The 27,486-nt window shown below is 55.2% G+C and overlaps 1 protein-coding gene across 5 annotated transcripts in view; it reads left to right on the top strand.

Annotated features, from left to right (window-relative positions):
- The window catches only part of TNS1 (tensin 1), a 236,554-nt gene extending 221,225 nt beyond the window's left edge, over positions 1 to 15,329 (top strand). For all 5 annotated transcript variants that reach the window (XM_067529461.1, XM_067529463.1, XM_067529459.1 and 2 more), the window contains 6 exons: positions 164 to 241; positions 1,907 to 1,978; positions 2,880 to 3,048; positions 4,274 to 4,342; positions 6,544 to 6,576; positions 9,020 to 15,329. In XM_067529461.1, coding sequence (XP_067385562.1) covers positions 164 to 241; positions 1,907 to 1,978; positions 2,880 to 3,048; positions 4,274 to 4,342; positions 6,544 to 6,576; positions 9,020 to 9,164 — 566 coding nt within the window. In that variant the 3' untranslated portion in view covers positions 9,165 to 15,329. The remainder of the gene's footprint in view (positions 1 to 163; positions 242 to 1,906; positions 1,979 to 2,879; positions 3,049 to 4,273; positions 4,343 to 6,543; positions 6,577 to 9,019) is intronic.
- Positions 15,330 to 27,486: the final 12,157 nt, after the last annotated feature.

Here is a 27,486-nt window from a genome sequence, read left to right as displayed (position 1 = left end):
CTAGGGGGATCTGAGTCTGGGCCAGGTGGGGAAGCCGAGTGGATGGAGAAGGGAGGGAGGCCAGCCCACGCCCACCGGCCACGTCAGCCTGTAACGCAGGCGGGGGCCAGCGCCCCCCGTCCCCGCGCTAGCACTGACTTCGTTCCTGTCTGGCTCTCCGCAGGATGCCTGTCTGCTCTGGTGTACCAGCACTCCATCATCCCGCTGGCCCTGCCCTGCAAGCTGGTCATTCCCGACCGAGGTAGGAAGCCCGGCCCCGCGCCATGTGCACAGGGGAAAAGGGCCCCGGGGGACGCACGGGGGGCTGGGACTGGCTGGGTTTTTCACCTTGCTCAGCCCCGAAAGGGGGGGACTGGGAAGGAGAAAACACTTAAGACCCCTGCCCTAGAACTGTGTGTGACCCGGCGATGTTCTCGGTTCCATTCCTTCTTTACTCACCTGCCCTGTGGGCCTGGGATGCTACGATTCTGTGATCAGGAGCCCAGTGTGCTTGGAGCTGTACAAACCCAGAACAAAAGGAGCTTATGACCTCCTCTGGGATCTGGTTCCTCAACCCCCAGATCCAAACTGCCCCAGCCCCTGGGAAAGTTTTGATCCAAACCCACCTCTTAGGGTTCAGGCCCTTGAAATCTGGGTCGGATCCTCGGCTGGCGCAAATCAGTGTAACTTCAGCAAAGGCGAGAGAACGTTCCCGCCGCTGAGCGCCTGGCTTCCTTGGGCCCTGCACCCAGCTAGCTACGGAGGCTTGGCAGGTCACCTTTTTGGAGGCATCCTGTAACGGCGCAAAGCAACCAGATTTCCAGCGGCCTGGGCCGGAGCGACCTCCATTATCGCATCCGTCAGAGCTGCCTCCGTAGGCTGGGCCGGCGCCATCCCTCCCCAGCCGCTGCTGAGTGGGGCGCCATGCACGGGAGACCCCCCCTCCAGCCGGGAGGGAAGGGGGGTGCTGGGCGGGGAATGGGCTAGCTGGCTCAGCAGAGCTCTCCCAGCTCCACCTATCCCCTGACCCCGTGCCGGTGCAGCTGGCACTTCCCCTGTGCAAGGGGGAGACTGTCCTCACTGCATCATACGGCTTTGCAGAGCCCGGCTCTGCCTGGGCCATGCCCATTCCTGTCCCGCCCTGCCTAGGGGGTGTTCCCCGGAGTAGGGGTCATGTCTGCCCTCTTACCCCTTCCTGCCGGCCTAAGGGGGCTGCAGGGCAGCAATGACGGGGTCCTACAGCATCCTGGGCTGCGGAAAGAGGGGTAAGATTCCCCCTTACACGCAGACTCCCCCAGACCCATTTACACCCACCCCGGCACCCCAGGCCTGGCTGAGTGAAAGAGAGAGTCTAACTCACTCTAGGGCTCTGCCCCCCAGGCGCTGTGCCAAGGGAGGTTCAGAGCAGCGTGTGCAAAGACCTTCCTTCCCCCTGCCCCCCTGGTGCCCCCCCGGTGGCTTGAAGAGGGCCGGAATTCCCACTGGGAAAGCTGGGCTGGGAAGAACCGCCCGTTCCTTCCGTCGCCTGGGCGATTTTTATAGCAACCTTTACACTGCGAAGCCTTTCGGGAGGCAGCGAAGGACCCTCGCACAGTGTAGAGATGGCTCCAGAGCTGTGTGCGAAGGACCCTTCCACAGCGTCGGGACCGCCAGAGACCTGGCACCAGGCGTGTGTATTGGAGGAATGACCCTGAGAGGGCATCAGGCGTGTGTATCTCTGCAGCGATCCCAGTGGAAACAAGCGCAGTGTGTGCAGATTCTCGGTGCCATTGTTCCTCCATCGCACTATCGCCTCTGCACCATAGGAGTGAGTCGCTGGGGCCCCTGCGTGTCTCCTCCAGCGCGGATCTGCAGAGGCAAAGCACTAGCAGATCTCCAGTTGATGGGGAGTCACTGGCCTTTCCTTTCCTTTTTTTATTTTTTCCAGATCCCACAGACGAAACGAAAGAGGCGGCCTCAGCTGCCAACTCGGCGACGGACCTGCTCAAGCAGGGGGCGGGTGAGTGGCCTTGACGGGAAGGGGAACGTTGCAGGTGCGGTGTGGGAGCCGCCGCCGGTCAGGCGTTCTCCAGGCGCCTCTTTCGTTTTATCTGCCCGGCAGCCCCCGTGCACGTGGCTTGCTGCCATGGACTGAACGCACCGCGCGGGTGCTTCGAAAGCAGAGCGGGGCCCCGGTGGGAACCCTGGATTCCAGCCGGGCAGCCATGCCACGCTGGCCCCTGCTCCTGGGCCGATGAGGAAGCTGCCAGGGTTTTATTAGGTTAAGAAAGGGGAGTTCAAAGAGCAACGCTAGCAAACCACCAACCCCTCCTGTTGGAAGTGATGGGCTGGAATTGCAGAGCCAGGATTTGGCTTTCTTTCAGGATTACGCTGAATGCAGGTGATGCACAAACAAACTGGGTGGGAGGGATGGTCCGGTGATCAGGGCTGGGAGCCCGGACTCCTGGGTTCTTTTCCCGGCTCAGTGAAGGAACGTGGTCTAACAGTTAGAGCACAGGCACGGGAACCGGGACTCCTGGGTTCTGCTCCCAATGTGCCATTGCCTGGCCGTGTAGCTTCCCGTCTCGAGGCCTCAGCTCCTGGTGGGGAAGGCCGTTTCCCTTCCCGGTGGGGTCGGGAGGCTCCATGAATGGCTGTGAGGAGCTGTTGGAGAGGGGCCTGACCCCCAACATTCGGATCCACAGCTTGACTGCAAATATCCTGCAGAGTTTGGGGCTCTTTGAGGTGGGCTTTTGTATAAAGCAGCCTGCCGCCAATCCTCAACCCAGACCGAGATCTCCACAGCCCCCACTTCTAGTCCGGCCCTGAGCGCCAGCGGGTTAGGGTTTGGGGCGTGCTCGAAATGGGCAGGGAGCCACACACCGCCCGATCCCCTCACTCTCGCCTCGTCTCCCTTCCAGCCTGCAACGTGCTCTTCATCAACTCAGTGGAGATGGAGTCGCTGACGGGCCCGCAGGCCATCGCCAAAGCGATCAGCGAGACGCTGGCCCTGGAGCCCACGCCCGCCGCCACCATCGTGCACTTCAAAGTCTCCGCGCAGGGAATCACCTTAACGGACAACCAGAGGAAGTAAGAGCCCCGGGCACTGCCTGGGCCCAGCTCCCGTGCGGGCTTCCCCGGCTCCAGAGTGCCACTGCCGTGATGACGCTGGTGTCATCCTGGAAGAGCCCTCAGCCCCGGGACACAGTCAGGAGAGGGTTGGATGGCGGAGGCCTCTGAAGAATAGCCATGATCTGGGAAGGATCCGTGGGGTGGGGGGGAAGGATGGCCCAATGGTTAGGGTGAGCGGGTGGGACTTAGGAACCCAGGCTCAATTCCCTTCTCTGCTGGCATCTGTACATGGGCAAGTCAATCACTCCCAGTGCCTCAGCTCCCCCGTGGTACAACGGGGGAGGACTGCTCCACCTCACCCGGGTGTACGAGGATAAAGGCACTAGCAGTCACAGGTGAGCACATCCCATGGGAGCAGGGTCCAGGTGAGTACCACAGACTCCTGGAGTGTGGGGTCAGCTGGGCTGCTGTGGCCACCTAAGCCCAAGGCAGGGGAGGTTTCTGAAGAGCGCTGGGATTTCTTTCCTTACCAAAGGGAGATCAGACAGAGCTGGATCTGAATGGAGACTTGTTTACATGGGAAATGGGGCCCGATCCAGAGCTGATTTCAGTTTCCACCCCATGAGAATCGCTGCCTTGTGCTCGGGGTCCGTCTGTCTTTTTGGATGGTCAGTTTAAGGAATAGTTGGGTACAGGCCCTTGCTGGACTGGCTCAGTGGCGGGGGCGGCATTGCCCTGGGGAACAGAGGATTTGATTCCCAGTGCTGGCTGCTCTCCCCCAGTCTGCTAGCAGTGCTGGGAAGGACGTGGGCGCTGGGAGAGCAAGTGCCTTGCGTGCCAGGGCTAGTCAGAGACCAGCGCTGAGAGCTTCCCCTGCTCAATCTGCCGTAAATGAGAGAATGTTTCCCATGGCCCGGGATCTGGGAAGGGGCATCATGTACCTGGCCTGGTTTGCACAGGACTCCCCTGCATCCTGCTCTCAGCTAACGGGGCAGCGAAAGGCTCCTGGCCCCCTCACTTATTTCAGGCATGGCCAGGGAACGTCACAACGTCCCACGATCGCATGGCAAGGTTGCGTCGGCACCCGCTGGTATTGCCCGGCTACGCGAAGCAACGTCTCCCCTTGTTAGTACAACCTCATAGCGTGGGGATGCCAGCGCGGGGGTGGAAGAGCAGTGGCGGGAGGCAGAGGGCAGAGGCTGATCGTAGGACCTGCTCACCGTGCCCTCCGCTTGTGTTTCAGACTGTTCTTCAGACGACATTATCCCCTCAGCACCGTCACCTTCTGCGACCTGGACCCACAGGAACGAAAGTAAGTGCCTCAGCTAGAGATCTCGCCTTCTCCAGATGGGTGGGAATGGGTCTGTAGAAAGAACCACCCTCCCCCCGGGGCTGCGCGTGTGTCAGCGCCTTCGCTCTCTGCATGCAGCTTGCTTTGGAGGCGGTAAAAGCCTTGATGGCTTGGAAATCCAAGGGAAATGCAAGGGAAGTGCCGGCCCAGCGCCGGGACGTCTTTGCATTCACTGGTGACGTGTTCCAGATGGCTCGAGGAGGCCAGTAGCGTGGTGCCGATCACGCGCTGCATTGATGTGGGGCAGCTCCTTTGCCCCCACTGGAATTCCTCCGGATTTGCACCCGTGTGCGATGATCATCTGGCAATCTGTGGTCCTGCAGGCTGAAATACAGCCACTCAGAGCCCACGGTTCATCACCAGAGACTCCAGTGAACTGCTGAGTGGGGAGAGGTCCTTGCAGATGCACAAGATCGGTGGAACAGTCTCTGGGAGGCCCCCTTCCGTGGGCCAAACCCCGGTGGGGTCGGGCGCTCGCTATTCCTCCAGGGGAAGCCACGCGGCTTCACCCCCTCCTGAGACTGGACCTCTGGGCAACTGAGGCAGACCCCGGAGGGAGACGTGGCCATGCAGCTCTCCGTCAGCGTCTGCAGGGACGCTTGGCCAGCGCTGTAACGTGGAAGGGTTCATTAGACAGACCTGGGCTAGCACGGAGAGAAGGAAGTTACAGCATAGCACATCCTGCCCAGTGCGGGGCCTAAAGCCGGGTCCCTCTGACGTCTTTTGTCCCAGTCTAGGTGTGCCCCGCTCCCCCGACTGCTTCCCGCAGCCAACACTTAACTTCCACCTCGCACCCCCCAGCCCTTTGTTCCCCAGGCTGGGGAGATGCAGTTCAACCCCCCTGTGGAGAGGCGGAGAAGTCCACATCTCTCTGGGTCGTCGGTAGCTAGGTGTCTGTGTCCGGACCACTGGATTTGCAATTGTCTTCTCAAGAGCTCCCACTGAGAGGGAACCTAAGGCCCCGGCCAGCTAGGCACTGTTCACACCTGTGTCTTAGCCTGCCCCGAGAGTAAACAGTCCCTTTTCACCCCCGAGGTAAGAAGGCAGCATAGAGGGGAAACTGAGGCACAAACGGGTCTCATAAAAATATGACCAAAAACTCCCGCTTCGTCACAGAGGTAGAAACAAACATGATGGAAAGGACCAAGGGTCATCAACACCTGGGAGACCGAGCAGTGACGGGCAACCAGTCAATACCAGAGACTCTAACGGGTCGTTCCCGCTCTGTGCTGCAGAGACGGGCGTCATCCCTCTCCGAGATCTTGTGGGGGCAAACACCTCGCGAAGCGGTGGATTCGCCAGCCCTTGGGGTCTTTAAGTCAAAGCTGGATGTCTCTCTGAAAGATCTGCTCTAACTCAAACAGAGCTTTGGGGCCGGATTCAGGAATCCCTTAGGGAGGTTCTCTGGCCTTGCGCCGTCGGAAACCAGACTAGATGAAAGGAATGGTCCCATCTGGCCTTAAACCCTATGAGAATTCCTTCCCACCAGTCGATCTGTGCTCGCAAGCAGGAATCACCAGAGTTAAGTGTCTAACCCCGTTTCCACCCTAGGAGGGACACGGTCGCCGCCAGCTACTGTGGCCAGGTGATCGTGGGAAAATGCGCCCATCTCCGGCAACGCGTTCTCAATAGAGCATGATCTGTGTAGCCGCTGGCGTTCGCTCCTGGGCAAGGGGGCCGTTTTCAAGGGAAGGGAGGAGTCAGATGGAGCCTGTTGGGGGTCTCTGCTTCGGCTGCTTAGAAGGGTCAGGTTCACATAAAAACAATGCTGAAAAATCGACCCTTTGGGTACAGGAGTTTGCCGTGGGGGTGGGTGCGCTGGGAAGGCGTTGAGTCCATGGAAGGAGACCTTCGAACCAGGCTCCTGTCTAGGTCCAAGACAATGTCAGCGGACTGGAGTTAGGAGAGCGAGGTGCCAAAATGCCTCTGAGGATCCGGGCCTTATTTTCAGAGGTTTCCCCACCCCGCCTGGCTTCGTTTAGAGCTGCGCGTACTCCACGCTTCTGAAAGGCAGGGCCCGGCAGTGACTTTGCACCGAATGCATGGCATGGTGAGGAATCCCGCTCGGCTGCCCTGAAACTACCATGCTAGCAAATGAGTCTGGTGCCATTGTCCTGGGTGTGGTGAGCAGTAATTCCCTGGGGCTGTTTTTCTCACCGCAGGTGGACGAAATCGGACGGCGGAGGTCCCGCAAAGTAAGTGCCGCTCGTCTAAATCTTTGCTGCCGCCCACATTCGGACGGTTGGGTGGCGTTCGCGTTTCGCGTGGGCTCTGGGAAACCCCCTGCTTGAGTTAATGCCCCAGGCAGACCAACTGGACCAGGTCGACCCTGACTCAGCGATGCCCCCTCTGGAGATGTCCTCATCACCCAGCAGGCACGAGCCGCCCCCCGTTACGTATAAGGCCGGGCGCCTCCAGATCTGGTTGTTACAGCCTTTGCATGTTCCTCTGTGATGGCCGGATGCTGCCTCTCGCGGCTGGGCAACGGTTCCCGCTGCAGCGTGAGCTTGTACCAGCAAAGAACAAAAACAGAGGCGGCAGGACGGGGTCAGGGGGACCCACCCTGCGGTGTGGGGGTCCTGTCGGTCTGCCTCCCTTGTGAGAGATTGACTTGGGGGGGAGGCTGAAAAGAGCTTCATTTGGCTAAGGGGAGAGAATGGCTGGTAAGTGGGTGACGGGTGGCAATGCCCCGGGGCCACGAGGGGTGCTCAGGGTGGATTAGGGGGTGCAGCTGTGGGGATGTGAGAGGGACGTTCCAGCTGAATCTGATGAGGATCCATCCTGCCTGTGAGAAGGGGAAGGGGTGGGTCAAAGCCCAGGAGATGAAACTGTAGGGAATGTTCCTGCCCCGGCCCCTGCCCAGATCTGAACAAATCTCCTCCATCCCAGCATTGCTTCCATCGGTGTTAATGGGAGGTCAGCACTCAGCACGCCCCCAGGGCAGGAGTAGCTTGGCCCCCCCTCACTCCTCTGGGCCGGGCACATCCCCCAAGTGAACAGGGGCACTGGGAACCCAGGGACAGCCATGCGGATGCAGCTTCCCCCCAGCCGACAAGTCCTTTGCCCTGTGTCACCCACGGGAGGACAGAGCTGTCCGCCGCGCCCGCTTCACGGCAGTCCAAGCCCCACTAATTTTAGTCATTGTGTTAGACTCCCCAGCTGTCGGGATTTTTCGCTCTCTAATTAGAAACGAGCTGACATTCCGTTCCCCTGCAAGCCCGTATTTATAACCTGGCTTGTAAAGTTCTAATTAAACGGGACATTTTGTTTGTACCAAGGGAGGGAGATGTTGACAGGGCTGGAGAAGTCCCCTGCTTCTCCCCACCCCTCCTCTCAGCCAGAGCTAACAAACCCATCCTTCCCTTTCCCCGCCACCTAGAAACGCCTGCCTGGCCTCCTGATCTCCTTGTGATTATTTCAGATACCCCCGGGAGAGGTGCTGACTGTGTGGCGCGCACCCAGGACCATGCTCGGTTGACGTAGCTCCAGGGGGAACGAGATGTCCCCTGGAGAGTAAAATCTTCTGGTCATTTGAAGCCCCGGGGCGTAGCTGTTTTGCAGGCCGGCTCTTTTAAACGTGACTCTTCCGTGAAGCAAAGGGTCTTTGCCAAGCAGACCTGCCTATCACTGCCTGGCCACCAGGACCAGTGGGCGTCACCTGCCTTTTCCCCTTTAAACACAGCCTCCCTCAGATAGGTGATTGGCCCAGGCGTTAAAGGGACAGCGGGACCGGTGCTCACAGGGCCCCGGCATGAACAGTGCTGAGAGAGACAGACAAGTGGGTGGGAAAGGCAAAGCCTGAGGATGGAGAAGCAAGCTGCACGCGGTTGCACTGGCAGGCTAGTGGCCACGCCGGCCCCTTTGGGGACAGCTCCGATCCATGAACCAGCCAAATCCAGGGCTTGGGGGAAGTTCAGATCTGGGTCCAGGCTGGGGCAGGCAGCCCCCCATCTGCTTTTGGGGTGTCCCAGGAGCCTGCTGCGTAAGACGCAATTGAGGCCAGGAACTCACCTGGCTCCTGCAGGATGCTCCGAGCCCTAGTTCAGCACATGGGGGTTACCCCTTCCCCACGCACGCTTCCCAGACAGTGTCCCCCGGCCCCATTTTAATAGGATCTCGCCGTTTTACTCCCTGGCCGGGTCTTTACCCTGCGTCAGAACCGATAGACACACGGGCTGCAATACAGACACCCCCTTTCCCATTCAGTCCAATGGGGTGCAGCTCCCAGTCCCGGAGACGGCTTTGAACTTTCAGCCTTAAAGGACGAGGCAAGGAAACGTGACTGTCGAGGCCCGCTCTCCGGGAGTCGACGGGAAAACCTCCATCGACCCCAGTGGAAGCGGAATGGGCTCTGAGGATGCCTGTGCTGGCGGCGTCACCCCCCCAGCCCCTTGCAAAGCGTGGGCCACGTAACATGAGCCGTGTCCGTCAGTTCTCTCCAGTGGGCGATCGAGGTGTTGGCTCACCGGGGAGGGGGTATGGTATAGTGGCTCACCATCCAGGAGGGCCAGATGTTCCCATGGGGCCTGCCTGGTCCCTTCTCTTGCTGCTGTGGGTCCGTATCTCCCGTTGCAGGATGCCTGCCGTTGTCCTGCGATCAGTGCCCCCTTAGAGCTCTCTCTCTTTGTGACCCAACAGGCTCTTTGGCTTTGTGGCTCGGAAACAAGGGAGCACGACGGACAACGTCTGTCACCTCTTCGCCGAGCTGGATCCTGACCAGCCGGCCGCCGCCATCGTCAACTTCGTCTCAAGGGTGATGCTTGGCTCCGGCCAGAAGAGATGAGCCGCTGGACAATGGGTGTTTCTCGCCCTTGAATTTTGGAGAAGGACTTGGAGATGATCCGAGAAGGAGTGCGAGGAAGTGCATTGTTGTGGGAGAGGGAAGTGAATCGGGGGGAAACGGTCTGAACTGTGGAAGAAAAAAACCCCACCCACTCGTAACAAAACGACATTAAAGGAAGTGATGTCAGCACATTTCCCGTTGCGGGGCGTGCGACCAGAGCAACGGCCAAGAGTCGGAGGAATGGAACTGGATTGGCTTTTGGATCAGCGTCCTTGGGGGTGTTTCCAACGGCGCGTTCACTCCAGCCCAAGGCGGGAATGCTAGTGGCCCTGCCCTTTGCAAAATCAACAGCTTCATTTGTAAATGTCAGTCCTTTGTTTTAAATAACCAGTAGGAAATCATACCTGGCTAAACGATCGAAGGAAAGGCAGGTCTGCAAGAGCTCCTGGGCCCACGTAAGGGGACCCATCAGAACGACTTACAAGGGGCTGTGGGGGACTCTTCTGTCACTGGCAATTAATTCAGGGAAGATCTCTGGCCTGGGTTAAGCAGGAGGTCAGACTATGTCTTCACAGTGGTCCCTTCCGCCCTTTTGTGCTGGAGTGGTCAGGCAGGAAAACAAAGGATTGTCACTATCCCTTTTAACCTTCACTTCTCCTAGGTCTGCAACTGCTGTGTCTATGAAGTGTGTGTGTGGATGTGTCATGCCTGTATATTCACAGCAGATATGTCTATTCAGAAGCCTGTAGCGACTTACTTTGGTCTCCGTGCTGCATGCCACGGCCAGTCAGGACTTCCTGGTAGCAGGAAGGGTAGAACTCAGATTCTCCTGTTCCCAAAAAGCACAGGACCCAGGCCGCTTGAGCTAAAGGGGAATCGCGGTGAGCGGTATGTCACCTATGACACATAGGTGAGCAGTTCTGGTTCCATCCAGTATGGGGCGGTGGTGATGCATACACGCTAGGCATTTCTTACACCCCCACACATACACACGGAGTTGCATAGCAGGCTGCCTTCACTAGCTGCATTCAGGAGCATGCTTTACAAAGATGATCTTCACCAGAAAGATCTTCTGAGCAATATACAATGGAGTCTACAGTAACCAGTACTTCACCCGGTATTTCCACCTGCAGGCTGTCACCTGTTCTCTCAAAAACGAAACTAGCAGAAGCCGAGACAGGTTCCTTTCTGTGGAAGGAAACTGCCCCTTTTCAAATCTGGTCTCTACTTCTTTCGAAGACATACAAGTGGCATGTTCATTGCGTGGACATTTGGTTGCGCAAAAGGCCAATAAGCATAACTCAAAACTCAGGTGCTTCTGGAGGCCACTAAAAGAAAACACCCTGCAGTCTTTGGGCGGCTTTGCTGCGGTGTGATTTTTCCCAGCTGATCCAAAAGCCATGGCCAAATTTGGTTCTCAGTTACTCCGCCCTGTGGAATGTGTTGTAGTTGGGTAGGCGTAAGCTTTGCTTTTGCTTCAGGAGGCCGTAAGCCCCAGACCTTGCACTGAAATGCTAACTCGCAGGACGAGGCATTGACTAGCGTTGCAGATGTTAGGCACTTCCCAGCCTGGCAAATCCCTCCATGATCTCCTGTCTCCTTGGTCCATTGCACAGGGAACAAGATGGTGCAGCAACCAAAGTGCATTTCCCACAGATACCAGCCTCTAGTCCTCTCGCTGACTCCACTCCTGAGCCACCAGTGCAGCAACGGTTCCCAGGGGGTGACCTGTGGGTGAGATAGTTTGGAGGGTGGTCTAGGAAGTTAAGAGATTTTTTTCCTCCTCCCTGGAGAATGGCTGTGTAGTCGGCGAGGTAGAACTCTGGGGGTTTTACGCCTTCCAATACGTTCTCCCTGTGTGTTTCATCCTATGGATATATTGTTCTTTCTTTAATGTTTAATTAAAGCTGAGCCCCAAGCCCCTCCCTCACCTCCCCCACCCCCGGCCCAACACTCCCCAGTTTGGGGAGCTTTCCAAACCCAGATCTCCATGGATCTACAACTGCACCCAGCTCTGCGGACCCCTAAACATTTCCATGGACAACAACGCTCCCAAGCGCCACTGGGGTTCCTGAAAATGCAGTAACCCGATTGAATTGCTCCAATGTGGCCAGAAGTGTAAGGGGACGGGGAAAACAGGGACACAGGAGAGAACGGCCTTTACCTGTGCAGCATTTCAGTGCAAGGTTACGGGATGCAAGCTGTCCATTTAAAAAAAAAACCCCCAAAACCCCAGGAACTAAAAGCCAGCTAAAACACCGCAAGCCTTTAGATTCCCCCAGAGCACTCCGCTCCGTCACACAGAGGCACTGTCTGATATATATAATATATATATGAAATATACTGAGAAATACTGTAAGCTAATCAAATTTTTAAAAAGGTTAAATTTACACAAAAATATTTATTTTTTGCCATATTGTTTTATGTCTATCTTATCTCCTCCATTATATACGGCTCCCCCTTCCTCATATAGACGCTTGTACGTATAACTCACAGTAGAGTGTAACAGATAAATGCTGTTTATTTCGCTTATACTAGCAACATGCGCAAGGATCCAAGAGACCGCAGCGCCCCTTTAGCCGCCGCCCCCCCCCCCCCCCGAGGTGCGACGCGTGTGATTGTTTCCCCGTCTCCCCCACGGTGTCCCCACCTTCTAATTCCCCCCCCTTCCCTGCTGAATATGGAAATTTGCCAGCCCCTGGAGCAAATTAGCACGTGAGTTTTAAACGGTTGGTGAGTGAGACGAGGGTTGGCGGCGTGGGCGGATGTGTGTGTGTCTGTGTGTGCACGAGAGACGCGGCTGCGTGAGCGTGGAGAGCGCTTTCATTTCTGGATACTGTCGGAGGTTAGATTTGCGTCAGGGAGGTGTTGTGAGACCGGTACTTGGACGGAGTGGGAGCGGTGACTCTTAGGGCTCTCCATCAGGGCTCTGTCTGCCACCTCACTTACGTATAGGATGGTGAGACCTTTGTATTTTAAGTTGCTTAAAAGAAATTCCCTCCTTCTGCAAAATTCAAGTCAGATGAACCCCTCACTTCTCTAACCTTCTCACCCTGCCATTAACCAATTAGACAAACACTGTGTTTATAGATATATAAATATATAAAGGTATATTTTTTGAAAGTCTCTATTTTTCAGACTTCATTTTTCTCACAGCTGAAACTAATTTTATTATTTTTGGTTTGAATCTGCTGTCCTACCCTGGAAATGGGTGCTTGAGCCTTACATTCATATTTCCCCCCATAAATTAACACAGATTAAGGCATCCAGCAATCTCATATATATAAACCAATCACAGCTGATACCTGCTAACGACAGAACGCTTGCTGCCAGCTGTGGCCGGGAACGGCTCAGCTACTAACTCACTAGCTGAAGATGGATGATTTAGACCTTGTCAGAATCTCTAACACTTATGTCACCATTGATTATATTTTTAACACAAAGCTCATTACCTTGCAAATGAAACAGGCAGGTGTTTTCCAGCTTCCAATGAAGACCTTTTTTAAAAAAAAAGTTGCATTTGATGGGTAACTTTTCTTCTGTCGTCCACTGATCTCCGCGAAGCTCCTATGCCAGGGAAAAACCTGGCTTCACCAGTCAATGTTTGTAATTTTCGTTCCTAAAAGGCCTGAGAAGATTCTTTGTGTTTTAAAAAATGCAGTCGCACTATTTGAGATTGATGCTGATACAATTTGAACCAGCGTATGTATCTTAGTAATCACAGGGACGTTTTTTTCAGCAGCAAATGTTATATCTCACACATGCGCATGCATACACACATCTACTCCATGCACAAGGAACTGCATATATTCTTGCCAAAGATAGCCTTTAAAATGCACTTTTCCCAGCTTTTGTGTTTCGTTTTGTAAATTTATTGTATGTGTGCTCTTTCTCCTCCGCTCCCCCCCCCCGAGAAGCCCTTTGCTGTCTATTTTGTTGTATGTATTAGTAAACTGATTCCCGGAGCGACCGGCTGATGCTAATTTTATGTAACTCTATGTTCCAGTAGAGTCGGAGATTCTTAAAATAGTTGACACAAGATATCCTGATTTCTTTAGCCGCAGACTGAGTGATCATGGCAACAGGTCAGTCAATTCTCCTCACCCCTCTGCTGGACTTCCTTTCTCAAACCCTTTCTTTGTAAAATAACTGCAGAGACAAAGCAATATGCTGTAGATGACTGTCTGGTGGCATTTCAAACAAACTGCTGTTTATATCTCCTCCGTATCTTACTGCTTAATAAATTCCCTCCCCACCTCTCTCCAAAAGGGAAATGGGAATGTATTTGGGGTTGTGATCCAAGCCCATTAAAGTCAATGGGCATCTTCCCATTGACTTATGGACTTTGACTCAGAAGTTTAAAAATACAAACGTTCACTAAGTACTTTGTCATCCTTCGTTCTGAATGCACCTCCATGGGCTTGGATCCAAATTGTGGCTAGCTCCCTCTTTCTCAGCCAGCTAACAACCCCCTCCCAAATGTCAAGCAATTTTGGCTCTGCCTCCAGGGATGTGTCGTTGGCCATCATAGTGTTGATCGACACACTGGCTCTGAATAATCCAAAATGAAAACACTGGACCTAGGCTTTGGGATCTCACCCGGCGCTCTCGTGAGAGTTAATCTAAAATCAATCAATTTGTGCCAGCGTCCACTCCTGGTACGGATCCGTTTCTGAGTTTCAGTAAGTGCAGAACCTTCTCCACTGCACACCTGGCCTCTTTTCCCATTTCCATGCTGCCCTCTCGCCTGGCTGGGGTTGCGATTGGAGCTGCCAGCAGAAAAGCTCTTCTCGCTGTGCTTCAAGCCCAGCCGTCAACGGGACGTCCCAGAATCTATGGACACAACCCATTCGTCGGAGGTTTGCATGTCCAGCTTTTCAGCCTAAAGAGGCTTGGGGGAAGCAAACGGATGGTTGAGAGCTGATCTGAACCAAACCAGTTCAGAGATTTTCCCTTCCCTGGTTAATGTCTTTCCACTCCATTCCTTCCCCACGCCCAAATCTGCTGATGCAACCAGGAAACACACATGCAACAAGAAAGTCAATATACCACAAGCCACGCCCCCTAGGGGGAGCAGATGGCAAGTGTGAAAAATCGGGAGGTAAACGGTGCCTATATAAGACAAAGCCCTGAATATCGGGACTGTCCCTACAAAATTGGGACATCTGGTCACCCTACAGCCCCCCATACCCACAATGGGCTCAAATTTTGCACTGACTCATACCCCCCTGCAAATGAGCTGCCCCAAACTAGAGGTCAGAGCAGCCAATTTGGATCTTGAGAGCTCAAGTGAGCCAGTTGAAGCTACGTGCCTTCATTTTCCCATCTACAGTATGGGCGTAACACCTTCCCCCCTACAGGGATTTGGGGCTAGATCCTGTTCCCACTGAAATCAAAGGCAACACCCCCATTAGCGCTAATGGTGCAGATCCCAAAGCCTTGAGGTTAACGTTTGCAAAGCACACTGAGACCCTCCTTTAAAAAGCACTGCCGGTGTGCAAAATATTATTTGATATTAAAAAAGCCCCTTAGTTTCGTAAATAATCCAGATGTCAAAAACCTGCCAGTCAAACGGACAGGAAAATCGGGCAGCAACGTGGGCCGGTGTTTTTGTTTGGCGAGCTAGTTGGTTTAAAAAAATCCCAAACCTCTTTTTTTCAATATTTCATTTGCTCTTGTGTTGTTACCATGGGTCTTGATTTGGGAATGTTACCAATGCATTTGCTAATCAGTGTTAGTGGACAGTTTGAAATAACTTACCTTCTGTTTGCGTCACGTCGGGTGTTTAAAGACATGTTTGAAATGGGGAAGTGTATTCCTTTCCTCTTTTGTGTTTCAATGTATGTCTGTCGATGGAAATATACTTTATATTCTTCATTCATCGCTGTGCCCATAACTTTGTCACTTGTATAAAGGCCACCCTATGTTACCCATTGTCTATATGTAAATGTGCATCCCCTCCCACACCACCTTTGTTCTCCCTTTGGACAGAGGGCTGATTCTTTGCAGTTCATTGTATGGCTTTATCTGTGATAAAAGAATCAATTATATATAATAGCCTGTTGCTTGGAATGCCAGCTTGGTGTCTGGATCGCTGGAATTGTATCTCGAAAATGTAAGGGAGTGCAGGAATAAATGCTCTGTTTTTTTGCACAGGGAAATCTATACGGTGGCTGTGTCTGCTCGTGCCTCGCTCACCCATACAGCCTTTCCTTGCAAGTGTGTGGGCGTTCCCCTCAGCTCCATCTCTGGGCTGGGTGCAGCAGACTTTCCTGCTGCAGGAGCTGGCTCTCTCTGTGCCCTTGGTAGCCGAGGCTGGCATTTGAAGGTTTTGCGATACCCTTTCATCCTAGGTTTTGGCCTGGGAAAAATACACCTCAGCAAACTAGCTGGGATGAGGCTGGGGGTATTCCTCCATTTAATTTTTTCCCTGCTGTATCCTCCAGGACTCTGGATAGACCTTATCTTTGCCATTGTTTCATTTCCTGTTATTCCCCCCCAGCTTCCTTTGGTTTAGCTGCCTGTGGATTTCAAATTGCACCTCCTAAGTTCCCTCTGCTGGAGCGTCCGGCTCCATAGCACCGAGTTCGAAATGAACTGGCATTAGTGCTGTGGGAAGAAACGGGGTCGCCCGCTTGGGAGAGCAGACGCCCAGCAGCCGCAGCCGGAAGTGAAAGCTGCTTCGTGCCACCCCTTGGAAAAGCCCTCACACCCTTCAGACGCGGCCTCCCGTGTCCATTCCCCTGGGGTGTTCTCCAATGAGCCTGCACGCCGGTGTGCTAAACCTGAGAGCTGAGCTGGTTGTATCACAGTTTAGCTCCCAAAGTCCAGCTCATGTCACACAAAGGGGCCAGCAAACCGTCATTGACGGCACTGTGCTTCTGTTGCCGTGCAGGCCGGAGTTGAATGAGCCAGCAGTGTGCCCCGGTTGCCAAGAAGGCTAACGGCATATTGGGCTGCGTTAGGAGGAGCATTGCCAGCAGGTCGTGGGAAGTGATTATTCCCCTCTATTTGGCACTGGTGAGGCCACATTTGGAGTATTGTGTCCAGTTTTGGGCCCCCCACTATGAAAAGGATGTGGACAAATTGGAGAGAGTCCAGAGGAGGGCAACAAAAATGATGAGGGGGCTGGAGTACAAGACTTATGAGGAGAGGCTGAGGGAACTAGGCTTGTTTAGTCTGCAGAAGAGAAGAGTGAGGGGGGATTTGATAGCAGCCTTTAACTACCTGAAAGGGGGTTCCAGGGAGGATGGAGCTAGGCTGTTCTCAGTGGTGGCAGATGACAGAACAAGGAGCAATGGTCTCAAGTTGCAGTGGGGGAGGTCTAGGTTGGACATTAGGAAAAACTTTTTCCCTAGGAGGGTGGTGAAGCACTGGAATGGGTTACCTAGGGAGGTGGTGGAACCTCCATCCTTAGAGGTTTTGAAGGCCTGGCTTGACAAAGCCTGGCTGGGATGATTCAGTTGGGGTTGGTCCTGCTTTGAGCAGGGGCTTGGACTAGATACCTCCTGAGGTCCCTTCCAACCCTCATCTTCTATGATTCTATGCACCTGGGCCCGAGGCGTGACAGGTCACAGGTTCAATCCTAGATGCCCACCTGCAATGCACATGCCCTGTCTCTTTCCTGCACGGAGGAGCTGGTTCTGGTTGCAGGATGACCCAGAGACAGTTCGTGAGAAGAAATGACCCTCCCACTACAGTCCCGCCAATGCTGCCTGCTGCTTTTGGCGCTACTCATTCGACTGCAGTCCACTTCCCGTGCCATGTCCTCCCCGGTTGGGGCTAATGCACGCTTTGGGTGCCGGGGACAGCGGGCGTGGCTGAGCGGAGAGACGTTCTTCCAAGAGGAGACTCCTGCAGAAAACAACCTGAGTGTCAGAAAGAGAAACCGCTATGGCCTCTTATTGCTTACAGAGAATCCGCCCCCGTAGCCCGCGGTATGAATGCCCTGCTCCCGGAGGGTCAAGGAATTGCTGCGTCTCACGCCCATACAGCCTGGAATTAACACGTTAAGGGGCAGGACTAAGCAGCGTCTAATAAATAGAACCAGCCATGCCCAAGGTCTCTATAGACCCAATTAACCCGCCTAATGGCTGCTGGGGGGGGAGAGGCTCTAGTGTGGTTACTCCAAAGTCCTGGATGGGAACACGGAAAGGCTCTTTCCAGGACATTACAAGGGGGTTTCCAAAGGGCCGTCATGAATTGCAGCCGGCAACCGCCTGCTCTTTACCCCAATGATTGGAGCGGGTCAGAAAAACGTCCGCAGAGCCACTCCCCCTTGGCGAAGGCCGTTCCGGCAAAATCGACCCACTCGCCGCCCTTTTGTTTTGAAGGATCAAAAAACGTGGCCTGAGCCAGTGCTGCAGTAATGGGGGCAGCAGCCGGCCTAGCCGTCGCCCCTGGCTGCCTCGTCCGGCGGCCTCCCAGCCTGCTGCATTGCTGAGAAAGCTGGGCAAGAAACGGGCACCCAGACCGGCTGGAGGTTAATTATAAGATAAATGTCAGCCATTTCAGCTGCTTCCCTGGCACCGGGCCGGCTGCACTGAGGCACTTAGGAGCCAGGGGCTCTAAAAATACCTCCCGCTCGCGCTAAAATATCTCGGGAGTAAACAGACTAGTGAGGGGGCTGTCAGAGGTAAATACAGGACATTCCCTAGTGACTCCGGCAGAGAGGCTGGGGGCTGGCCCCGGAGCGAGCTAAGCGACGCTCACCCTCGATGATGCTTGGCCAAGGGCCGGCCGCGTTGCTGAGGAGGAGGCAGCGTTGGCAGGGAAGCTGTGAGATGCAAAGCCAGGCAGCGCTAGAGGTGAGGCTGGGCAGGTCCTCTCGACTCAAGGTGATTTTGGGGCCCTCCACCCCGCCACCCCAGAAATAGCAGAGGGGCTGGGAGGGGCGGGAGAGAAACGACTTCGGGGAGAATTAGGAGCCAACAGCCCCCCCCCACCTTGCACAAAGGCCCCGTCCAGGTGGGCAGCAGAACGGAGCGCCTCTCCAGGGCCGGGGCTAGGTCCCCCAAGAGACGGGGCAGACGCAGTGACTATCCTAAGTACAGTAGGGACGTCGTCCGCTCGCCTTTCCCACTGGCTAGTCGCTGCAGCCGGGCCAGGACACCAGCACGCAGGCCGTCTCCGGGCGTGGCTGCCCCGCTGGGTCTTGGGGTGGACGCTGTGATTCGAGCCTGTCTCCGAAAGGCAATGGGACGCCAGCAGCCGCTCATTCAAACACGGCTGCATCACCCTTCCAATGCCCTTCGGAGGGCAGCGGGGAACAAATCCTCTGCGGGCAAAGGCGCCGCCTGGGGCTGAAAAAGGCTGGACCCGAAGAACGGAGCGTGGCAATAATGCAAACGTTTTTAACCGGTGCGGGGAATTAGCCCTTGGAGCACACGACCTACGGACACGGGCTGGGGACTCCAGCACGCAGAGGGGTTGTGTTTTTAAATGATATTATTATCATCATCGGCTGAGACGCTCCCGCCTGTGCGGTGCAGAATGTTTCCCTGGCTGCTCGGCCCGGGTCTAGCCTCACTGAGCCCCGCAGAGCGCGGTGCAGCAACGGGCCCTGCCCCAGAGCCCCGCTGCTGATAGCGGCCACGGGGCCAGCTCCTCGGCGGCTGGAACGCACCAGCACGCCACTGGCAGCGCTGCCCGCGCTCTGCACCTGCTGCCCATTGCGCCCGGGATTTTTGTCCCACCAGCGTCCATTGAATAGTCGCATCAAATGAGCAGCGAGGGGGCGGGTCTGAGCCCGTGGGGGGGCTTAAAGTAACTGACACACACACACACACACACACACACACACACACACACGGCTGGGGGGCTGCTCCAGGCATGGATGTTTGTGCAAGGGGGCCGAGGCAGTGTCACCACACTGCCAGCATTACCAGGGAGCCGTGGGCAGCTGGAGGGCGGCAGAGAAATCACAGACGGCCCCAGCCCCTTGGCGTTCGCCAGGTTTAATTGTCCTGAGCAGGAGCTGGCAGGGGGCCAGGCGGAAGTGGGGGGGGGCCCAGAGCCATTTCGCTTGATCTGCTTGTGTGTGTGGGGCGGGGTGTCAGCGCCCCATCCCCACAGCCCTCCCCCACAGACTGGAAGGGAGGCCAGGCCCCCAGAGTCAACCTCTGAGGGGAGAGGGGGAGCCGGAGCCTGGGCTTCGGGGGATGAGATGGGGCAGACACACATGGTGGGGCTTGGAAGCAAGGGGGGAGCCTTTTAACTTCGTGGGCTGCTTTAGCTCAAGCCACCTGAATCTCTCTCTCCACCACCTCCCCGCCGCCTGCCCCCCAGGCATCGCACTGCCTCTCTGCTACGTTTTCATCAGCCTCGCCAGCAAACCCACAGCAAACGAGATTCCTGCTTCCTTCTCACAACATCTGCTGTCTCCAGGCATGCCTACCCGGCCACGGGCGGGCTCAGGGTCACATTGCGCCGTAGGTGCTGTTCATAGACTTGAAGGTCAGATGGGACCAGTGTGATCAGCTAGTCTGCTCTCCTGCACGGCGCAGGCCACAGAATCTCACCCACCCGCTCCTGTAAGAGACCCCTGATCTCTGCGTGAGTTATTGAAGTCCTCAAATCATGGTTTAAATCCTGGAATTTAATCCTGGCGTCTCCATCCTTAGAGGTTTTTAAAGCCTGGCTTGACAAAGCCCTGGCTGGGATGATTGAGTTGGGGTTGGTCCTGCTTTGAGCAGGGGTGGGACTAGATACCTCCTGGGGTCCCTTCCATCCCTCATCTGCTAGGATTCTATGAGTTAAAGACTTCCAGGGGCAGAGCATCCACCAGTAAGTGGCCTGTGCCCCGTGCTGCAGAGGAAGGCAAAAAACCCACAGCACGGCTACCAATCTGCCCAGGGGGGAAATGCCTTCCCGACGTCAAATCTGGCCATCAGCTAAACCCTGAGCGTGTGAGCAAGACTCACCAGCCAGACCAAATTCTCTGTGGTAACTCAGAACCGCCCATCTGACATCCCAGCACAGGCCATTGGGCGTATTTACCCCTTGTCGTCCAAGGTCAGTTAATTGCCAGACGAGGCTGTCCCATCATCCCCTCCCCTACAAAAACTTGTCACGCTCAGTCTTGAAGCCAGCTCGGTTCCCCACTGCTCGCCTTGGAAGGCTGTGCCAGACCGTCACACCTCTGATGGTGCAGCTCTCTCCCCTTTCGTGTCTGAACAAGGAGAAGAGAAGATGCCGCCAAGCTCAAACCGTAGCTCTAGTGTAGCTAAAATGACCCCCCCAAAACTGTTCCGTAACTGAAATGCAAACGAGGCCTGCCCCGTTCAGCCTTTTCCCCTTGCCCCTTGCCAGGTGGCAGCAGTGGGTTCTCTCCCCTATGGCTCCCCGTCCATACGGCGTGCTAAAGCCGCCCGGCTCCATATTCAGCGCCAGGCGTCAGTAATGCTCTGCCCGCCCCGTGGGCTTGACATGTGGAATCTACTGGGCTTTGTTTGCAAAGGGTGCCATGCTTACAAAAAAACCAGCAAACAGGTTCCAATTTGGGGAGGGCGTGGCCAGCCCGAAGGGGGGGGGGGAGCTAAGGAGGAGCCACGCTACGTGGGTAGGTTCCCATCGGGGGGACTCAGTAATTTATGTTGCTGGCCAATTGGCATGGAATGCTGCTACTGGCCTTCTCTGCCGCCCTGCAGAACCCTGGCGAGGCCATGGAGGGGCAGTGCCGCCGTAGGATATGAGGCAGAAGGGCCTGGCGCCAGTGTAGATATGCTGGGGCTGCAGGGGTTTAGGTTTTTTCCGCCCCATAAATGCTTAAATTCTGAGTGGGCAGGCATGTGCGTTGGGCCTGGCCATCACTAGCCCCGCCCACAAGGGGAGAGTAGATGCTTTCACCGCCCCCATCACTGCAGAGAATTTGTGCAGTCACGTGACCCCTTAGTTAGCTTACCGCTTCACCCGCCGGTAAAGTGCACCATAGCTGGGGTGGAACACAGCAGCAGCTTCACTGCACGCGGCAACACCGCCCAATAGAGTTGGACACAAAACGAGGTGGAATCCCAGCCCCAGCGGAGCAATGGGTAGGCAGCTTGTAACCTACCACGCTGCTATGTGGCTGGGAAACTGGACTCATGCTCCATCTCACCCTTAAAACGGCCCTAACGGAGCCAAACGCTCCTGCCCTGCGTGACGTATTGCCAGCTGCATCAGCCAGACCCTTTGCGTGTGGCTCAGCCACTCCTGTGTGTGTCTAAGCACATGCCTGGCCTGCGGCGGCAGCAGCCATTTTGGTCTCAGGGCTCGCGCAGCCTGTTACGGGGGAGAGGCACACACTACGCTCTCACAACGGGACTTTGATCTAGTTATTGTGCTAGGCAGGCCCTTCTGTGATGGGCCTGGACTTTGGGAACTCCCCCCCCCCCCCCCCAGTGGTGACAAAAGAAAGACCAGGCCGGGGAGCTAGTGAAACAGAAAACGACAGTCTCTTGTGTCCTCTGACCTCAATAAAGCACCCTCATTTATATTCATGACAGCTGGGCCCTGGCTTTTCTCTGCCAGGAGGGACCCTACAAGCCAGCGCCTGGCTGAACACGTACAACACCCTCCCCGCACCCAGAACTATAGATGAGCCCCACACCGCCAGAGCGATGCAGACAAATGGCCCCCCAACCCCATCTTCCTGGCTAATTCATCTAAATGGAGGGTGAGATTTTTCCCGTTGGCAGCTGAGCGTTTCCTGCACTTCCTTCCTGCGTGTTGAGGACCCCTGCAGTAACCCAGTCCCGCCAGAGTCCCAACCCACCAACCCACCTAGCCTGTGTCTGACCTTTCCCAGGATGCGCAGCCTGCCTGGGGCGTGGAGCAGGCCATGCGCCAGCTGATCTCAAATGACATTGTTATGTCTCTCCTCCGCGAGGGAGTGAATTGCAAATGCAGGGAGAAACCCATTTGTCTTAAGCCATAAACCACTGTAATTTTTTTTCAGCAGTTAATTCCCTGTTTCCTTTCCAAGATTCCCCGGGAGCTTCTGGTTCATGTTTTTTCCTCAACACATTGCTTATCAGTCACTCGCTTTCCATACACTGGGCTTTCTTGTTCTCTGGCAGAACACTCTGACCTCGCCGTGCCAGTCCTCTGCCTGTTTTGTCATTCCTGGGACATTGGGGGGAACCTCAATATCAGCACAAAGACTGGTTCTGGTTCGCTGCATTATAATTTATTCTGGTATTCTTACAATCTTGCCTCTGCCTTTTCTAAATTTTTAAGACACACGTACAATTATTTTCATACATGTGCTGACGGAAGAATAGGGACGCTCACATGCTTACTATGTTCGTTACTTATTTAATTATAGGAAATAAGCTAATTAAGGAAATTCCTAGCAGATCCCTGTTTTCTGTCAATGAAAGTATTTCTGCAGCCTCTGAAATGCAGCTTTATAACTTCTATTTTGCTGTAACGTTGTACACTGGTTTATTTCATGTGTCCATCAGTTACTGTGCGTCGTGCTTGTACAGAATATTGGATCGGCGTCTTTAATTGCAAGGTGTGATTGTAAATCTAGGAACCGTTTGGTCAAAACACCAAACGCTCACAAGATTCTCATCATGTTCCAAGACAGCTTCTAATTTCTCTGTGACAAAATCTGGTGGAGCATCGCTAGCTCCAAAAACAACCCAACCCCAGCCTTTGTCAGCTGGGAAGAGCCCTGACTTAAAACAAATGTAAGACGTCATGCGGAGGACCCCACCAGCGCGTTCATAGATTCTGCGGCCGGAAGAACCCATTCTGATCAGCGAGGCTGACGTTAAGCATGGCCCAGGCCAGAGGACGTTCCCCTCGAAGAGATCTTTTAGCAAAACAGCCAGTCTTGATTTCAAAATTGTCGAGAGTCCACCGGGACCCTGGGGAAATTGTGGGGCTGGTTAATTACGCTCACAGTTTAAAAAAAGAATTACACCTTATTTTGAGTCTGACGTTGTCTGGCTTCAATTTGCAGCCATTGGCTTGTGTCAGCCCTTTCTCTGCTAGCCTGCGGAGCCCATTATTAAATAGCTGTTCCCCCGGCAGCAGGTATTTCTAGATTCTGCTCAAGTCACCCCTTCCCCGTCTCTTTGTTAAGCTGCAAACTAAAAGGCTAGGCCAGGGTAACGGAGACGCCCAACTTCCATTTCAAAGGCCCGAATACTTTGGAGCATCTGGGCCTGGATCCACTGGGGGGGACGTAGCCTCGGCAATGCAGGGGTTAATGGTTAGCCGCGCTGCCGCCTGGTAGGCTTCACGGTCCTGAGTTACGTGTCCCCGCTCGCCGTACATTGCACGGGGAGATGTAGGCATCAAGACAGGCCTTCGCTATCCACGAGGCCGTGCCAAGGAGAAGGTGGCGGCCTACACCCAGCCCCGCGGAGGGCGTAAGTACCTAAATCCAGTCCGGATGGGGAAGCGTGGTGAGTTCAACTGGGGGGGGCGCAGCTCCTGCAGGGAGAGCGCTAAACACTGGGCTAGAGATGGGCACCACCTTCTCCTCTCATGCCAGTCTGGGTGGGGACGTCCATCCCGCACGCTGAGCCTGGGGCTGTGGGAGCCGGGCTGGTGGACGCGGTGTAGCCAAGCCTGCGCTTGAGTGTCCACACGGCATCGCATCCCCGGCTTTACAACTGCGGCACCCGGGTCTCACACCGGCGCTGACGCGGCCCTGCTGTGGTACGCAGACTTTCCGCGGCTTGAACTGTGGCCAGGCTGCAAAATGACAGGGCTTGGACCCGAGTCCCAGCGGGGATCAGCCTCAGAGCCCGCCAGCAGGGTCCTAGGACCCAGGTCCTCAGCGCCTGCTGCCCTGAATCAGACTGATTTGGGTGTGGATGGAAGAGGGCCTTGGGTTCAAACCGGATCCTGAGCCTGGACTTAGAGTGCAGTGTAGACGCACCCTGTGAGCCTGATCCAAGAGTCAGCGTCTGAAACTGCCTGCTGCGTGGGGCCCCACGACCAAGACAGACTGGGGCTTGGGAGTGAGCTGCATGCACAACCAGCAGCAGAAATTCAGGTGCCTAGGAGACTTTTCTAGAAGAAACCCAGGGGATTTAGGTGCCGATGGGGTTAGAGGGCAGCTGAGCAGGGGTTTTGAGGTGCCAAATTCTGGACTCAGCTGTTTAACTGCCACTTTAGGTTCCATAAGCCACTTTGTGGGTCTAGCCCAAGGTGGGAAAAGCGGGGAGCCTTCCCCACGCCTCTCTTTGCAGAGCAAGACCGCTGCCTTCCAACCGGACCGCAGAGTCTGGAGTTACTCATTTAAAATGGTTTGTTTTACAGACCCTCAAAGTCTTCATTCATTGAACTGAGAGTGAAAACAGGGGATTAGATGTGACCAAAACATTTCCCAAGTCTACCTTTGCCTTAGTTTGGTCCCTTAATGCTTAAGATGGCACAAGGGGTTGGGTTTTTTCTGAAATGTGTATTTGCAAATACTTTGCACCTGCCTGATACCATTCATGTGTGCCCAGTGCTACGGGCTGGGCACCTGTATGAAAGCATTTGATGCTATAGCTGGTGGTATAAATATTTTGATACCAAAATGGCTATCAAATTGGAAATGAATTAGTTATTTAGTAACGCTTACGTAACTCCTCACCGAACTTAGCAAGACGTGTGTCACCACTCCAAGGACTGGCGACAAGAAAGGACAATAATTCCTTTAATGATCATGGAGGTCTAAAGACTTCCTTGAAGAATTATTTAACTGTAAAGCCCATTTTGAGAAGGGAAAGCCCTTTGGATAGGAAATCAAAGGGCTTCGCCTCCCTTGAAACAGAATTTCAGCTCCTGTTAACCCCTGCTGGACCTAAAGGGTTATCTCTGAAAATGGACTGAAAAGAAGAAAGTGTTAAAACGCTGCACTCGAAAGCTCGCCTGAGACATTTCCTGCCACAAAGACAAAGGAAACGGGAATCCTGCAGGCCAGGCATTATTCCCTCGGATTCATAAAACAGCAATAGCATCTCTCGGCGCGGACAGCCGCTGGGCGCCCTGTGGAGCGGGTCTGCTGAGTGTATGTCTACACCCCACACTGAACTTGGGTTCAAATCCGAGTCAAAGCCCATGTCCCCTTCTGTCCACACAGAATCAGTCTGACTCGGGTCAGCCAGGACGAGCGCCTTAGGGCTCTGCTAGGGGGGTTGATGAACTAAGGGTTGTCTCGATGAAGTAAGGGTTGTGTGGGGACAAGCCAGGACTTCGTTCTCACACGGCTGTCGCTGAGACACGGGCTCTGCCATCCCGAAAGCCTCCGGCTTGCGGCTCTGATGGGGGAGAGAAAGAAGGGGCTGGAGAGATCAAAACCCGACGGGCGCGGAAAGGTGCCAACGGGCTGGCTGGCTCTAAACCCCTCCAAGGCCAGGGAAACGCTTGGGAAACGGACTGCTCCCACTGGCTGCCCGGAGCCAAGTGCTGCCAGGCCAGGGCTGATGCGTGCGTGAGGCTGTAGCACCCCCCTGTGTGCTCTGTAATAACCGGCTCTCCTTTTCTCCTCCAGCTGCCACGCTGCGTGGCTCGAGGGCTCAGCTCCCGCCAATGCGGCTGAGAGAGGCAGCAGGTTTAGCTTCCCCTGGAGGGTGACCGCCCTCAAATAAACCCTGATTGATTGTCGAGAGTGGGACCAGGGTTGCCTTGGACAGAGACACGGAGCGTCTCCGGCAGGGTGTTTGACCCGGTCGAGCAGTGCCGGCCACGCAATGCCCGGAGCAGTGCGCCTAGGACCTCTGCCATGAGCCCGTCTCTCTGAAACGAGCCGGGTCCCTGCGGCTGAAAGCGGACGCCTGGCGTCAGAAGCACGGAGTGAGGCTCGGGGGGGAGCGTATCAGGATCCATTGTTTGCAGGGTGGTTGAGTTTAGTGGCTCTCCTCCTGTACGGCTGCTGCATCCCAGCCGGGGGACCAGCATGGCCATGGCGACGCGTTGGCTTCCACGTACGATGTCTGCAAAACATCCACCCCCCGTGCATGTGCTAGCGATGCTGTGGACAGGTGGCTGCAGGGCGGGAAGGAGCCAGGGCGCAGGGCTTGTCACCCCCAGGTTAGCAGTGACAGACAGGCCTGACAATCTCTGGGCTGTCGGATGACCTTCATTAACTGACGGCTCTTGGCTCAGGTCCCTAGAGAAAAAATCACACCCCTGAGGTACAAATGTTTGGTGGTAGGATATTACAGGGTATTAAAGTAAAGCTTATTGGTCTTACTTCCTGCTACAGGGAAGCCAAGGAATGAATGGGCTCTGGAGACAGAACTATCCATCTGTCCATGACTTCTGTCTATGGTATTTATTTGCACAGCACCCAGCACCATGCTGGCTGGCCAGTTAGTCTTAGAAGGGAGCCCCTCCAGGTCCAGGGGGTGCCCAGGGGCAGGGTCTTGCATGAGCTGATGCTTGCCTTCTCTTTGCGCTGCAGATAAATACAGGGCCTGCCCCGCTGGGGCTATCAGCCTGAATCTCCCAGAGCTCCGGCCACGTGGGCGTGCTGGCCTTACCGCTTCGGGGCAGGTGCTGGGGACAGCAAATGGACGCACAGCCTTTGCACAGCGGTCTAAACCAAACTGCTTTGGTTAGCACGAGAGAGGCGCAGAACCCGACACAATAACAACCCCACCAGGACGCAGTCCTCTGCCTCAGTTTCCTCACTGCTCTGGCAGAGCCCTCCAGGGTGCCCAGAATTCCCCCTCCTGCACATGGCTTCTCTTCCGAATCACACACACACACACTCTCTCTCTCTCTCTCTCTCTCTCTTCCAAGTTAGTGTGCTTCTTTCAGCCTTAGCTGGACCCACAGTTATCCCCAGCCCCGCAGACTGCCACAGCTGAGGTACACAACACTGGGACCTCCGGGATGATCCTGAGTCCATACAACTGGACTGCTGGCCATGTGCCCTGACCACCCGTACAAAGCTCGTGAGACAAAGGGGCGATCCTGGGAAAAGCTGGGCAAGTGGCAACCCTCTGGAGGCCACCTTGCTACCTCTCGGCTTCTTCCTCCTGCCCCACCCAGCTGCACCAGCCCTGCGGCTACTTTGGTCTGCAAACCCCAGCTCCCTGCGGAGAAGCGGGAGGAACTAAAAATAATAACGCCCAGCTCTTCTGTAGCGCCTTTCCTTAGCAGATCTCAAAGCATGTCACAAGTTTTAATGCGCTCAGCCCTCCCACCCCCTGTAAGGTGTCATCCCCCTTTCACAGCTGGGGCAGGAAAGCACAGAAAAGCGAAGGTTACGTCTACACTGTGAAAAGACATACACGGCAGCCAGTCTCAGAAACTGGGCCTCCAGACTTGGCTGCAAAGATGTTCCCTCTCAGGCAGGAGCGTTGAAACCCACTACCCCCCCCCAACA

This window comes from Emydura macquarii, unplaced genomic scaffold, assembly GCF_026122565.2.
Source record: "Emydura macquarii macquarii isolate MOO-44397 ecotype Brisbane River unplaced genomic scaffold, CSIRO-AGI_Emac_v2 contig_2988, whole genome shotgun sequence".
Taxonomy (NCBI): Eukaryota; Metazoa; Chordata; order Testudines; family Chelidae; genus Emydura; species Emydura macquarii.
This window is presented reverse-complemented; position numbering and strand designations above follow the sequence as displayed.